We start from the raw sequence: 15976 nt of genomic DNA, 5'->3' as shown, positions 1-15976 counted from the left end.
TGCTTCTTATATATATTTACACAGTATTTAAGTAATATACCCTTATAAAATATGGGATTTTATTAACTGTGCAAGGGTGACAAGTATTTTTTTTTTTTTAATCTGATTAAAATTGGGCTTAACTGTCTTTTTGCATTGGCTATGTGCTGTGTTGAGTGTTGGGGTTACAATACTTCTGAGGTTAAACTAATGATAAAACATTATTTTGAAGGTACAGCAGGGCAGAACTGGAAATTTGGAGAAAGAGTTGGCAGTGCAGTCGACCAAAGCTGATTTCACATCTCCTCCTGCCTTATTCAAATCAGGAATTCCAACAAACAGGTCAGTTAGACAGTTGTAACTCAAGACCAAAAGCTTTTTTATACTGTTACCTCTATGTATTTGAAGTTCATGATTTCTGTAGGAAAGAGCAGACTATGTTTCTGTAATAGGTAGACCTGAAAGGAAGAGTGATCCTAACCATTTTCAGTCTTCAGTCACCTTTACACATGAATGCTGTGCTATCTTCTTGCTTGTTCATAAAAGAGAAAGTAGAAAGAAAGAGGAGAAAAAGCAACAGGATCAAATAACAAGGCAGCTATAAAAATACAGGTTTTGATGTATGAAACCACGTTATCTGTGTAGAATTAGATTGGCCAACAAAATGTCTCTAGCTAGTGTATCCCCCTCTGTAGGTATGCATGTTAGTTAACACACCTTATCAATTAAATAAAACTGAATCAGACAGCTACAACTTCAACAATCTGAAGGATTCCTGGAAACGAGTCTCTTTCCAGCAAGGTAGCTTTTGCTTTTCCACATTTGAATATTTTGCTATACTTTCTTTGAAATGGGTGGAATGACTTCCTTACTAGTGTCTCTTCCTCTCACTCCCCCAGCCCCAGGCTTTAACAAGTTCTGTCCTTTAATTGTAAGCTACTGCTTTTTGAGACTCTACACTTGGCTTAGAATGAGTCCATGCTCCTGCTTTACTCTAGTTAGCAAGTGATTGTGCTTAGGAGTTCTATTTTTGTGGAAATCAAAAGAGATTTTATTATAGGTGGTGGCAAGGGAAGTATAGCTGGTTACCTGCTTTCATCATCAACAGTTTAAGATTAGTATCTATGGTTTTTTTTTTTTTTTTCATGCTTCATCCGTATTTATCTCACAACTCACCTCATGTTCATTTACTGCATCCTTTAAGAGTCTGTTCAACACTCAAATAAGTTTCTCTTGGAAAAAAAAAAAACAACCTTACGTGATACTTTTGCTTGTATTTTTCTTTTCTGATACTGCTAGATAATTTCTCATGATGGCCTAAATTCCTTTCTGAGTTATCAGATTATACTGCTCTGTTTTTAGTAGATTTCAGTTCTACTTGCCAGTTTTTCTTTGTCTAAGAAATAGTATACATCATCTAAACTTTCTTCCAATCCTCTAATTTTTATTTTTGTTTTCTGAATTGCTTCTAGTTTGTGTCATTCTGGTAACAGAGTTCTCAGAATTCAAGATACTGTTCACAGGGTAATCATTCAAAACCTGTATTTAGAACAGATCTTGTTATAGAATTTCAGTTCTGTGTACATCTCGTTATTGGACAGGAAATTTTTAAAATACTTTAGAAAGTAATTAATGACTGGAGTATTAAAATGTAGTTCAGCTTAAAGTTGTAGAAAAAAATGTATTTCATAGGTTTGTATATGTAGTGAGAATAAGGTCATACATGTGCACAGTACAAGCTTTAGCTAGGATAAATATCTCTTACCATGCCTCTTTTTTACCTGCTGCTTTTTATTCCTTTGCGTGAAGTTAGCCATCTTAGATATAAGTGATCATCTTTTGATTTCTAGAAGTGCAAAGTATAAAGGTTGTTAATCAGAGGATTTTTCCCGAGAAACCTGAGATTTGTTCATTCTCTCCATGGACTTTCCCAATTTTTGCTATCTTAAAGAACGAGAGGCCAGTAAATAAATTTGTTTTATTGCGTAGATAAAGAGAAAAAAAACTGGTACATATCCAGTTGTACCACTTGAGTGTTTTGGTTATTATAGATTATTTTCTATACATTTAGTGGGAATATTGTAATTATAGGTTGTTACAATGGCAAAGCTGACTTCTTTCCATATTTAATATCTGCTCTTTTGGATGCATTAGCTTAACATAAGTTCTTGTGTAAAGGAGAAATGTATTTCCACTGAGCTGCAAGAAGAGACTCTAAAAGAAGAGTGTTCATTAAGAAGGCTGAGCTTAGTTCAGTAAATACTTCTTGACTGTGTGCATTACATGCTTCTACTTAAATGACATCTCCAGAATGTAACTGGTGTTTTCTGTATATGAAAAACTTATTACTAATTTCTTTATAACCAGTTAGTATTTTATGGGACTGTATTTTTTCTTCTTTACCTAAGCAGATCATTTTAGCTAGGTAGAAATTTTCCAGCAATCCAGCTCTTTGAAAATTTAAAATAATTACTTCTACACTGTGAGGCATTTGTCATAGCATTATGGCTGTGAAATTGTTAGGAACATTTCTGATGTAGCTGTGAAACTTCTCTCAGCTTCCAGCAGTGGTTGATATATTCAGTAGAAGGGAGGGAAAACTGGTGCAGTTGAGTATAGTGGCATTGGTGTGGGGATTGGTAAGGAGTTGGGAATGAAGAGAAGAGGAACTCAAAGAGCAGAAAAGATAGAGACACAAGAAAAGAAAGACCTAGACAATTTATCTCACCAGAAACAGCGCCTCTTCTCAGTCACAGACAAGCACTGCCTCCAGAAAAGCCAGTTCAGGCATCGGAAAGTGGCAGGAGCGATATAGGAGGGCCGAATCACCCGAATTAAGGTAAGAAAAAAAAAAAGAGGGCATGATCCTAATTTAGAATTTTAATTACTCATTTACTAGTCAGGGCTGCCACATCACTTCCTGGATGATTTTACACATAGATATTGCAGCACATATTTCCCTTTAATTGGAGGTCTGAGAACAGATAGTGTTTTTTGCTTTTTTGTTTGAAAGCAAACATTAAAATAATTTTGTAACTTTTTTGTTTGAGCACAGTAGATGCTTCCATATGATGTCCTGCCAGTTGAAATTCTCCAAAAAATAAATAAGTTCTCTGAGATGTAACAAGAATACTACTCATTAGGAATATGGAGGCTTCTTTAGTTAGGGGATAGAACCATAATTATTGCTCATATGGCAAATTCAGATAGATCTTAAATTATTTTGAAGAAATGTTTATTCCATATATCATAACAAAATCTGAATTTCTACGTTAGATTTGTTTGCTTCTTAGTTATATCCATCAGTAATCAGTAAATGAGCTCAGCAAAGTTGAGGATGTCCTCAAGAGGAGGATGACAAAGCATAAAGATGCAGAAGCAAGACAAGTAGGAATACAGGAACATTTTAAATAGAGTTTTCTAAAGAATATTATAATTCTATAATTTTTAGTTCTGTAGGCTAGTGAATAAATGTGGCATCTGGTAGTTAGGCTTTTTATGAAATTTGAAAATTTGTTTTTCAAAAAACACTTTATATTCTTTCTTGTAGTGGAGATAAGTGATTTCTGCAGCTATGAATTTGGAATGTAATTGGTTTTATTTTATTTTTTTCCCTCTTTGCTCTGTAGAACCTAAATAAACTTTTTGAATTAGATCTCCATGGAGGGTAGTATCTGTAGTGTGAATAGCTTACAAATAACCATTCTGTAATTAGAGCAAAATCATTCACTGAGTTGCTGGAATGCTCCTTTCAAGCTGTGTTCTGTATGAAGTCCGCTCTGGGTTCGTGTGCATCCCACACGTGTGGTGCCTTTGGGGGTATCCACTGGGAATGCCTCTGTATCCCAGGTGCCCTCAGTGTATAAGGGACAGACCAAGCCCTCTCTTTCCCTTGCAGACAGCGCCGAGACAGGAACATAGTAATGTCTGATTAATTTCTGAACGCTAAGTTAGATAATAATGGGGGGGGGGGTGTCTTTGAAATTTCCCCATGCATTAGCTTGCTATGACTTAATTGGGATCCAAGGCTTCAGATTTGTCTCTGATAAAACTGCTGAACTGTTAAATATTGGACACTTAGATGCCTCTTTTGCTTTACTGAAGGTTATGTTTTTGACAGAGATGTCATCTGGTGTTCCATTTGCAAGAGAACATATGCCTTTTTCTTTTTCATTCTCAAACTCTTCTGATAGAGGATGTAATAAAATCCTTATTGCATTCTCAGGGAAAAAGAGAATTTGTTGACTTCAAGGCATGACTGCAAATTCCTGGACTCATCCCTCATTGAAGAAGTTGAATCTTTTGGCATCTGTTCAGAACAGTAATTGAGATACCATTATAAAACATTATAAATAATTAAATAGCAGGGGGGTTTTTTTTTGGTCTTAGGCTATTGGATTCCAGAGGTCCAGATTTTTAGGATGGGATGTTAGACAGGAGATTATCTCTGGAAAATCTAATTGATTCTTGATGCTCTAGTGTCTACTGTATCTTTTTCAGACTGCATTGGAATCGAGGAATCGAGCAATTGGGGTCAGAGCTATCAGTCTGGCAGGACTTGGAGCTGGTCCCAACTTCTAGCTGCTCTCCCTGCTATTTGTGCTACTGTGCTTGGTAGTCCACCAGAAACAAAAATTTGGGAACTCCTCTTCTAAAAACTAGAAGTCTGTTTTTTCCCTTGCATTTCTCTTGTGAAATTTCCTGAAAGCTTTTCCCAGTCCTTCTTTCATTTTGTTATGTATCTTGCTATTGGTAAATATTATCACTTTTCTCCACTATTGTTTCCTTTATTGGTACAACACAGATGTATGTCTTTTTTTTCTGATCTGTTAGTAAGGTAATTTTATACCTCATTTTCTCATGTAGTTGACCTAAATGAATCCTGCTTTTTAACCTCTTTTAGAAATTGTGGGCCTTAAAGCAGGCAGATTTTGTTTGATCTGTATCAGAATAATAGAGTTTTAACTTTTCTATAAAGCTAGGTTTCTGGGTTTCATTTGTTTTTGGGCTGCAAACAGAAAAGTTCCCTGTACTTTTGATTTTTTCCATCTTCCAAATTATAATTCCACAGTGTCACAAATACCAGGTTTTAGTTTTAATAGATGCCATTCATATCCTTGTGACATAATTTTCTGCTCTGGCACCTGGAATCCTGTTTTATTTTCAGTACGTTCTTATGTGGTTTTATTGAAGATTTTGAGAGACTGATTATGCTTTAAATTTTAGTGGTTCTATCTAATGTTTTTCCTATGGCATCTTGTCTTCACTCTCAGTGTAGCATTATTATTCAGCCCTCATAAGGGGGGAAAAAAATGACCCCAAATCCAAAAAAGTTAATTTTAGAGGTTTGGTTAATGATACCGGAGTTGATGACTGTGTGGCAAAGATCTCAGATGTTCTTTGGGGCTTAAAGATACCTCTCTTAACAGACTATGTGAGTACATGCCTGGGAGTTAAGAATTTTATAGCAGGAACATCTTCAATCTGACAAGCATAAGCTGAATAGATTCACTGATGTGGAATCTAAAGCACGATGCATTCAAACCTAAAATTTACCCATTAACTCCAGCATGGACTGGAATAGCTTGCCAGTTATTGTGAACTCTATCATTGAAAATTTAAATTCTAGATTGTATTTTTCTAAATAGCTTGCCTTTCTTCAGATCAAAATTAGTTAAATGAAGCTATATGGACCTTCAGATATAGCCATCTAGACAAGAAGGTTCAGTCTAGAATCTGTTAATTCACGTTAACAGATTTTCTGACACGCTTGCTTTCCGAACTACTCCTGGTTTCTTTTTTGTTCCTTGAGCTCTTCTTAGTTTCACTTATTTGTGTTTTAATAATTGTTAGTAAAGTACTGCTTTTCTATAGTACAGTTCTTGTGTTCAATTTCTTTGGTTTGATTCCTGTGATCTATACTTCATTACCTTTTTTGTAGTAATTGTTATAATTACCTGTTAAAATAAGAATTATGGCACTTTTCTGACAATTTTTCCCCACAAGAAAAGAAGGACAAAAAGAGATGGCCAAGAATTCTTGAGTTTGTTTCTGCAGCTTTATCACTTTGTAAAGGTAAAATAAGGACAAGACAGTGCTTGCTCTGGGCCAGAAAGTGGGCACAAGATCTTTGGACTCATGCTCTGAAGAGGAAAATGAAATCATAGTGTGAAGCCTTTTGAATGTTTGTTGGCATCCCTGTTGGCATCCCTAATGGAATGGTATTGCTGTAATCACTTCAGCCTTGCTATATATATATATATATATATTTTTTTTAATGTGTCCATAGAAAATCTCAGCTTTCTCTTACTACAAATTAATATTCTTTTCTTTTAGAATGTGGGATCAAAAATGTAGATAGACTCTCTGAAATAATTAGAAATAACAGCCCTTCATGAAGCTTGTCCTTCCTTGCTTTACCAGAGCATTATGTTTTGTGGGAGTACTTCTGAAGAGAGCCTTAAAACAAGATAGTGAAACAGAATGTTAGAAAAAATTATGCATATTGGGCAGTATTAAAGCTGTGGTGAAAGTAGTCAAAGTCATTTTATGAATGGGTAAAGAAAAGCCTGTTTTCAACAATTTGCCTATCAATTATTTTGCATCATAGTTTTTGAAGTTTTAGTGATTAAAAGAATTCCATGAATCCTTATTAAGCAGTTATGGAGGATTTGTGTAGGAAAGTTGAAATAGCACTAAGGGATGGTTCTCTGGTGACAGAGAAACGTGACTATAGATAAGAATATATATATAAGAGAATATATTGTTATCTGTTGAGTTGTGTATCTGGGAAATTTAAAATATATTTAGAATTAAAAAAATGAAATTGGGGGAGAAATTTAGCCCTAGGCAATTATTAGTGCTAGAATTTGTTCAACGTGCCAAGGCTAAATCCATCTTTTTACAGAAATACAATAGCTTTATTTTTTTTCTCAAGTGTTTCATCTATTTTGTTATGTTAGAAGTGAACTAATGGATTTTTGATAAGGTTAATTAAGATTAATTGCTTTTTGTTACCAAGAATTTTTGACTTCTGTTCTTTCCAGCAAGTTTGAGCTCTAAGAACAGCTCTCAATCTGTATTTCCAACTCTTGTCTGTCTGCAGTAGGCAGTGTGTTTTCTCTGGGGCTATAAGGAAAGTATACCATGTGTCATTCAGGAGTGAGAATCTGAACAACCTTGGTGCCAATAAGAAAGTGAAGTTGGTACTGTAAGATGGTATTTAGTCTGTAGACAGCAAAGACACATCTCTTGCAGGATAAAGGATCTTTTGTTCAAGGCTGCAGAGTATTTTGTGGAATGAATAATAGGTTTCATCTTTAATATTGTCCCCGATCCAGGTCCTAACAGGAACAAGTGAATAGAAAGAGAAATTCTGTTATCTTACTACTGATATTTCTCTTACGTTTGCTTATGCCATAATGGTGGAACAATTATACTGAAGTCAATTTGATAGGGATTTAGCAGTCTGTCTTCACACCAAACTATTGTGGAATGAACGCAGAGAAAAGTTGTCCTAACTACTGATTAGGATAGTAACCAGATTATCCAAAGCTGATTATGAAACTTTGCTCTGATTAGTTCTTTGCTATGGAGACCTCAATAAAAAATTACAGCTTGTTTCTTCAACCTGAGGAAAGAATAGGGAGCCTCATGTGTATACAATAAAAAAAAAAAGAATTATTAAAGAATTCATAGTGTTATAGCATGGCACAGATCTTTAACATGTATTTATTTATGTATTTATATTTACATAGTAATACAGTATTTTTTCACAGTGGAAAACAGGTTTGTTTTTTAAGAAGTCCCTCTGTAGCCCTTTTCCCAGGAGAATCAGCCCTTGTTCTTTTGTCTTGTTGATGCAGGTGACTCAAAATCAATTTAGCTTTTTTAGAGAAAATAATAAATTTGGCTGTTATGAGTTGAGAAAGAGATCTTGAAATTATTGCCTCTTCCCAAAATATCCATTCAATTTCTAGACTTATCTAAAACTGGCAAATAGAGCGTTAGTAATCATTAGCAGTGGAGAACAAAACTGAAAGAGTCTTTATGACAGCACATAAAGCCACAAGGCATTGCGAGTTGAATATTCTCTGTGGTTCAGTTTGTGTTACATTAGCAACAATATAGTATAAGTAGAAAGGGTCCACAAAAAGGTAATACAAATAATGTATGTTATACACTTTTGTATGAGGATAGATGTAGGCTAGTTCAGCTAGGGAGAGAGATGACTGAGAAGAGATACAACAGAGGTCAGTAGTAACCCAAGAATATTTCGGTGCCAGAGAAAAGGGAACATTTCTTCATTGTTTTTCTTAACACGAGGACTGTAGGACACCAAATGAAATTGGCAGGCAAAAAACACCTGAAACAGATGAGGAGAAGTACTTTTACACAGAACACGTTGTTGAAATTCATCATAGAAGGTAAAATTATGTAGAAGTGTGTTCAAAAGGGATCAGACATGTTAATGTTATTCAGGGTTATTAAATACAGGAAGTCCCTAAATTTTGATGGGCAGAAATTGGGAGGGAAAGACTGTGTGTGTATACATGCCACTTTTTTTTTTGTCTTCTTTCCCTGAAAATCCAGTTACTAGCTATTCTTAAGAAAGATTACTGGACTAGATAGACCTTTGGTCTGATCTAGCTGTTTAATTCACATTACGTTCTTATATTGCCTGATTGGGTTGTAAGGGAATCTGAGGTGAGTCCTGTGCTGTTCTGTTGTTAGTGTTGTTTAGCTGTACAGATGTTTTGGAGCTGTTTGAGAGGCATTTCACATTTTGGAGAACTGAGGACCAGATGTATGAATTCTCCGAGTCTTAAGAATTCTCCGAGTTGGAGGCAAGGTTTTAATCTAAGGAGAGAATCAATTTCTGGTAGTTTCAAGTACTTTGGTTGGTATTAAGACTGTGTATTCCAAGGTGGGAAGGATGATGGGTGTTTTGTTCAATATGTGCTGCAATATCTATAGTATGCACATTGGTGTTGGCTGACGTGTATTTCTGCCTCCTCACTTAACTTTGTCCTCTTTCATTCTTCCATGGAGTCCTGCAGTGTGGTTTCTGCCGTTTTAAAACTATATTTAATGGTTAGTATAACTATTTCACTGTTTAGATTTTTGTAGAGATTCCATTTAATATATTCATATTAAAGCTTATTGGTAATCTCATTGTATTATTCCTTATGTTTTGCTTTCATCAATTGCAAAAATGTAGATTTATTTTCTTTAAGGGGATGGAAGGAGAATGTGGAGACAGTCGCCCTTCATCCTGCAGAAGTCTTCACTGCTGCTTTGTTTAGTTCTACACACTTGGCGTATTTCAGGAAATTTATCGCGTTTAATGTTCTTTGGCAACTTTGTGGCTTTTATCTTTATAAAGGAGAAAGAGCTCATGGACTTGGGTTACTCTGTATGCCACAAGAGGGTTTTTTTTAATGCTGGTTGTTACTGATTCTGCTTTGTCCTGTGTTACAGGCGATTATCTGGCACAATAGATGTGATTGGACAGACGATCACTATCAGCAGGGTGGAAGGACGGCGGCGTGCTAATGAAAACAGCAACATACAGGTTTTATACTGCAGATTTACACACTGTCTTTGACTAATAGGCTTTTTTTTCTTTCACCTTAACTTCTGATTAAAACACTGTAATGTGGATGAATGAGAAATACAGAAGTTTTAATTTTAGGAAGAAAGTTGTGACAGTTAAATAAATTAAGATGAAATAGTTGATCTGTTTTCAAAAGATACATGTTTTGGTGCACTTCTTACTGAAAGGAAATGATCAATATTACAGGCTTACAACCTAAGAGTCACTATTGGCTCTACTAGACAAAGACAGATATTTAAACAGAGTATCCTTTAATCCCTCACCCCAGCTGGACACTAATGCTGAAAATGAAAGTGTCTTCACTTGCAGTTTAAGAATGCATTTTAAAAAAAAAAAAAGTCTTGAAGGAATAAATAGCTGATAGTAGATTTTTTTGTGAAGTTGCATTACTTTTCCATAAATTGCAAGATTAGTCTTTATGGCCTTCGTCTTTATGGTCTTGGGTTATTTTCAGAAAAAACTAAATACATTAAGGTTGAATATAATTTTTCTTTCCTGACATATCTATGGAGAAGAATCACAGTTGTTTGGTGCTCTAACTGCATTTCCATGCCAGCTTAGGTTAAGGCTAAACTATGAAGATAGTAATAGATTGTAGTGCTTGTACTTAAAACACTGCAATGTGGTTTTTTCAACTGAGCTTCTCACAGTGTTTAATTAAGTAATTCAAACTCTTTGGATTTTCATGCTTTTCATACTGTTTTTAAAATATTTTCCTTTACATATAAATCTAAGATGGTGTTTTAGTCCGTATTCAGATGGCCTGTATTCCCTATAAAATCTTGTGTTTATTGTTCCCTACTGGCTGTTCCTGGGCCCTTAAAGGTACCTAGGGAGTACAGGACACTGAACATGTAGGTGTAATTTATACTGTCTGAATATGGCTCTTTAGGTGCATAAGTAATGCTTTCCTGATATAGTAACTGGAAAGAGAGGAAACCTATGTTCTGCCCTTTTTACATAGCAATTGTAACTATAGTTTGATATTTTACAGGTTCTTTCAGAACGATCTAATCCTGAAGTAGACAATTTTACCAAGCCACCTCCATTTTTCCCTCCAGGAGCTCCACCTACCCACCTTCCACCACCTCCTTTCCTCCCACCCCCTCCAACTGTCAGTACTGCTCCACCTCTGATTCCCCCACCAGGTAAATGTCCTACATTTCGTAGAATATGGGAAATGAGAGAGTGGTGCTTGATGATACTGAATTCAAGAAATACATTCCTTGCACATTTGACTATATGGGTAGAATTTCAGAATTTTGTGTTCTAGTCTTTTCATAAGTATATCTGTAAGGGAGAAACAGAAACTTCTGTCTTTACTTTCTCAGTGAGAATAGTCACAAGTAGTAAATAATTACCTAAAAACTAAATGTCAGGTCTTGTGTCCTTGAAAATGTCTGAAGTGAAAAGCTGCTTTTTGTGATTCAACTATTGTTAATGCTGTTGAGAGGTACATGTTAACAAATTTTTCCAAAGTTTGCACTAAGAAAGCTGGTATACTATGAATTTGTGCTGAATTTAGATTCTTTGGTATGTAAGATCCAAGCACCAACTGAAGGTTTAATTCCTCCCTCCCCTCACAGGGTGTGCGAATTCTCAAATGTCTGATAAGAACTGCATTTGTGCTGCAGCCCTTCAGTCAGATCTTATTAGCACCTGCTGTTTTTATCCAGCTTCCTGTACCTGTGAAGCTTAGAGGAGTCAAAGCTCTTTGAGACTTGTTCTTGTTCAATCCGGTTTGAAATTTACCCATATTTATTAAAGGGGGGCAGTGTCATGCGCATTTGCACAAATAGTGCAGTTGCCTAAGTGTTATTGTCTTAAAGAATTAGGTTAAAAAGGAGTGGTGAAGGAATGAAAGAGAATGGTCAATGAGAAATGGAAACAGATGCAGAAACTTCGAGGAGTATCAGAGTAGGAAAATAAAAGATGTAGTTATATATGAGACTGATATAAGGTGGAGACCTTTTCCTCATTTTCTCCTCTTGCTCATTGCATTCTTTTTCTTGCCTTGTTCTGAAATCTTTTCCGTTTGCATAGGGCATCTTTTAAAAGTGTCTGTTAATACTCTTACGTACAAACAAGGAAGCAACGTTATTCTTTCTGTGCAGTGGCTTTGGGTGGGCCTTTACAGGGTTTAAATCTTCTCATGGAAGAAGTTGCTTTCTTCGGTTGCTGTTGATTTTAAAACTGCTCCTGCTGGCTGGCCAGCTCTGACTTCCATCAGTGACCATCACACACAAAATGGTGCAGCCTAGCAAAGAGAAGAGGAAGAGATTTAAAAATCAAATCATTCCATGCTTTCTTCAAAGTTTATATGCATAAATGTAAAAATGGAATATCTATAGAGGGAATACGCTACTGCTCTGGCACTTCTGTGAAGTTTCTTTACTGCTTGGGGACCAGGAAGGAGGGGGACTTAACACTAGTGTTAACTACGGTTTTAAACTGTATTAAAATGTTTCTGATAAAATAACGTATGCAGTACATTGCAAGTTGTTAGAAAGTAGTTATTATCTTGATTATAGCTGTGCTACAGAGATCTGTGTTGTATATTATTAAAAGCCTGACGGGATTTCCCCCCACACATACGCACTTAGTGCAGCAGTGTCATTTAGGTGTACTGCGATGTTCTTATGAAACCCCTCACCTGTTAAACTTAAAGGTGGGAAAAAAAAATGCACATGTGTTGCAGATCTAGCAAGCAGGTTTGGCTTTAGTCTTGTGATTTGCAGACAGGTTTATGACATACACTTGTCCAGAAAGTCTCCTTCAACATCCTTCCGTGCTTCAAGTAGATTTGAAAATAACGATTAAGAGCTGTGGATTTGGTTTCTTCAGGCCTGTGTTTTAATTGTGCTGTTGCCAGCTCTTTATCTTCAAAGCTGTTCCTAAAATAGAATCTGCCATCCCTTCTAGGTTCATTGGAGGGAGAGGAAAAAAACCTGCTGTTACCCAATATTAAACTGGGACTACTTGCCAGAAAATTTAAGTATTCCAAATATAAAACATCTTCCGAAAGCCCCTTTGAAAAAGGATCCTGCTTTGAAGTTAGGTCTCTTGTTCTGAATTCATTCACTCTTGTGATTCAGATCTTTTTTGAGGAATGAGTTCTGGAATTATTCAAAGGGCCAAACGCAGAAAACTCTGAAATGCTACTAGGAAATCACTATTTTTGGCTATAGTAAAAATGTGTTGGGTTTTGTTTATTTGTTTTTTACTATGTTGGAGTAACTTAAGTCTAAAGAATAATGTGGGTGCTTCTGTTTTACAGACTTTAAAGGTTGTTTCATGTATTTTGATATAAGAACATAGTTTAAATGTGACATGTATTTGTGATATTAAAAAAAATACTCTGACGTAATAAACATCTGTTGTATAATTTTGGGAAGTTTAACTGCTTAGACATTTTATCAAGATACCAGAACTTAGCAAGTGATTGTATATCCATACATCTGCTGAGGCTCAGCAGTCTAAGTGTATACTTTTTAGCTTGTGTTAAATGAGAGAGAATTTGACTTAGCTTAGCCTGTGATGGAAGAAGTTTTTACACCAAGCTGAGTTATGTTACATTGCTGGGGCTATTACACAGTTCAGCTAACTTTTGGTATGTTGTTAAGCTGCAGCAACTTATGTTTGACTCCTTGCTCACAAGGATAGCACATGTGGCGTTGCTTCCCTTCAGTAAAACCTACTTGATATTTGATAAATATTTACCAGTCTTGAGTTAAGTAGGATGGTGTGCAGTGTCCTGAAAGCAATTTTGAGCACATTATGCAGAGTGTAAATAAGCCACGGTAAAACGCTGCACTGATGCCATTTGGATTGCTTTTGATATACAGGTCAGAATATTTCAGTTTAGGCCAGGTGTATCTCTGTGGCACTGTAGTGTGTCATAGAGACGTAATCTGTACTAAATCATCTCCTTGGATCAATATTCAAGTTTATATGTTGTAAGAAATGAATCAATGTTTTGGTTTTCTTTTTTCCCTCACTCAGAAGTAATTGGCTGATGATTTTGTACTTCAAATACTTTTTTATGCACTGATTTAATAAGCCTTTAGTTAGATTTGTAACAACTAAGCCATCTCTGAAAGGAAATTAAACCTGTATCTGCAGAGTGGAGGGCCTGTTGATACGGAGGTAGAGGAAGAGTGGCAAGTTCTAAGAGAAGATAGAGCTGGGCCTTTCATAATCTTTAGAACAAGGAAAGCTTGGAGAGAAGGGGAGATTTTGATTTGCCATGAAATCATGATTTCTTTTCAGTTGGTGATTTGTAGTGTCTAGTGGGATTGTTATTTTTAGTTCCCAGGTACTCTTCGGAAGGTGCTTTAAGCTTTTTCTTGATAAAGAGGACTGAGAGGTGGAGTGATTGTTTTGCGAGTCTCTTGATTCTTATTACTCTGTCAGCCTACTCTCTTGAATGGCTTGTCTGTTTGCTGTTGTCATATCCAAGTTAATGCAGAGTGGGGGTTTTTTGACTGAGTTGAGGAGGAAGACGCAACTTGCTTGTGACTTTGTTGATATAGATTGCCTGTTAGTTATCTACTTCAGTAATTGTCTGATTCACTTACTGAAATATGCATAAATGGGACGTATGTCAAACTGCCCATGTTTTCTTCAGGCCTTTTGTATTTTTAAAATGTAAATTTATAATGGTCTAGAAGGTAAGGGTTGGAGTCTTGTGAAAAATTTAAATAAACTATTATTCATTTGTAAGTAGAATTTGTAAGGCAGGTTTTTGGGTTTTTTTAAGTGATCAGGGGATTTTCTGTAAATCCTCTCCTGTACTGATGTAGCGTTATCTTTTCAGCAGAAAGTGATACCTCATTTTTAGTTATTTTTAGACACCAAAGTTCAATTAAGCAAAATCTTTAACTTACCTGTATAGAGTACTGGATATGATTTTCATGGATTCTCAAACTATAGCTTTTAAGTTGTGTACCTAACATTTCAACACTTAAATCCATATCAATATGCCAAGGAAAAGTATCTTGTCTTTCAGATGAGATAACTTTCCATAGGTTTCCTTAGCTCAGTGGAAGAAATTGGAATTGCACTCTTTCAGCATTAAAAGGCTGCATTTTAGGTATTTGAGTTTGCATATTTTGTTCTTAGTACTTCTTGATTCTATATCCTGCAAAATCTTTTGTTTCTTTTGAAGAAGGGGAAAGCTTTCATGAGTTAAGTTTTTGAGAGGAGTAACCTGCACGGTTAATAAGCACGGTGGTTGGGCTCTTCTGTTCAGATGCCTAAACACCCCTAAAATATATGGGAAGTTAAGAAGGCTGTCTTTGTGTATCTTGGTCTTAAACCTGGTCCAGAGCCCCTTGGAGGGGTTTCTGTTGGCTTCAGTGCATTTCAGTTCAGAACCCACTTGCATAAAACACTTGAATCTGATACAGTAATGGTAGCTGAGGGATGTTTTGTGGAGTTTGAGGGAGGTTTACCATAAGTGATTAAAACTACTACCCTGAAAGTAACGTTTCTTTTTCTGCTTGAAAAATGAGCAAGGAAGAAAGCCAGCAGAGTTAGAATGATTTTTGAACGTGTTTGTAGCAAAGGATGCTCCCTTCTCAGGTTTTTGCAAGAGAACAAAGTCCTGAGCTTTTTTTTTTTTTTTTTAACCTCCAAATAGCAATTGAATGATTAATTGCAGTATGGTGTAGCATTTAGGGAAAAGTCTGTAATGCTTCTTGTTGCCAGAATATTTTGTCCATGTGGACTTAGTATTTCCTATACTAAGCATTAAAAGGTCAGAGGCCAATTATATTTCCTTTCACCTAGTAATGGAATTTAAGATAAACCAAATATGTTCTATGGTATGTTATTTTCCTTCTCAGTGCTTAACTTTTTAGGTTATGGATTTACTTCTAATCTTGAGACCCGGAATTGTTCTTTGTCACTTTTGTTTCTAATGAAATAAGATTCTGAAGGGCTGGAACTTGAAAAAAAAGCCAGATATCACAGGGCTTGCATAGAATCTTAACAGTTGGGAGTACTGTGAGTTCTTAATCTGAGGACACAAAAAATAAGTTGTTATTTTTCTTGATTGTATATGTTGTGATATCTTAATATGATTTTAGAACTATAGTAAATAATTTTTGCTTATTAACTATAACTGATACATTATTTGTTGTCTTTTTAGGTATACCAATAACAGTGCCACCACCAGGTAAACTTAACTAGATTTTTTTTTTAATTTGGTTAAAAATTAATTTATGTGCAAATTATCAACTTCCTTTTAGTTATATACAGATAAAAGTTCATAAATACAAAATGATATGTGCAGACATAGGCACAGTTATTTTGATGCAAGGCAGAAAAAAATTAATGCTTTTGATTACTGGACTTACTTGCCAGGTCTTTAGAAGGTGT

The 15976-nt window shown here is 35.6% G+C and overlaps 1 protein-coding gene across 5 annotated transcripts in view; it reads left to right on the top strand.

Moving 5' to 3' along the window:
• Positions 1-15976, top strand: part of FIP1L1 (factor interacting with PAPOLA and CPSF1) — a 44254-nt gene that overhangs the window by 14158 nt on the left and 14120 nt on the right. For 3 of the 5 annotated variants that reach the window (XM_067298054.1, XM_067298053.1, XM_067298055.1), the window contains 5 exons: positions 212-321; positions 2711-2818; positions 9460-9553; positions 10590-10743; positions 15747-15773. In XM_067298054.1, coding sequence (XP_067154155.1) covers positions 212-321; positions 2711-2818; positions 9460-9553; positions 10590-10743; positions 15747-15773 — 493 coding nt within the window. The remainder of the gene's footprint in view (positions 1-211; positions 322-2710; positions 2819-9459; positions 9554-10589; positions 10744-15746; positions 15774-15976) is intronic. The other 2 variants (XM_067298056.1, XM_067298057.1) reach the window with 1 other exon arrangement.

Source organism: Apteryx mantelli, chromosome 5, assembly GCF_036417845.1.
Source record: "Apteryx mantelli isolate bAptMan1 chromosome 5, bAptMan1.hap1, whole genome shotgun sequence".
Lineage (NCBI taxonomy): Eukaryota > Metazoa > Chordata > Aves > Apterygiformes > Apterygidae > Apteryx > Apteryx mantelli.
Note: the sequence above shows the minus strand (reverse complement) of the source record. Positions and strands in the feature narration are given on the sequence as shown.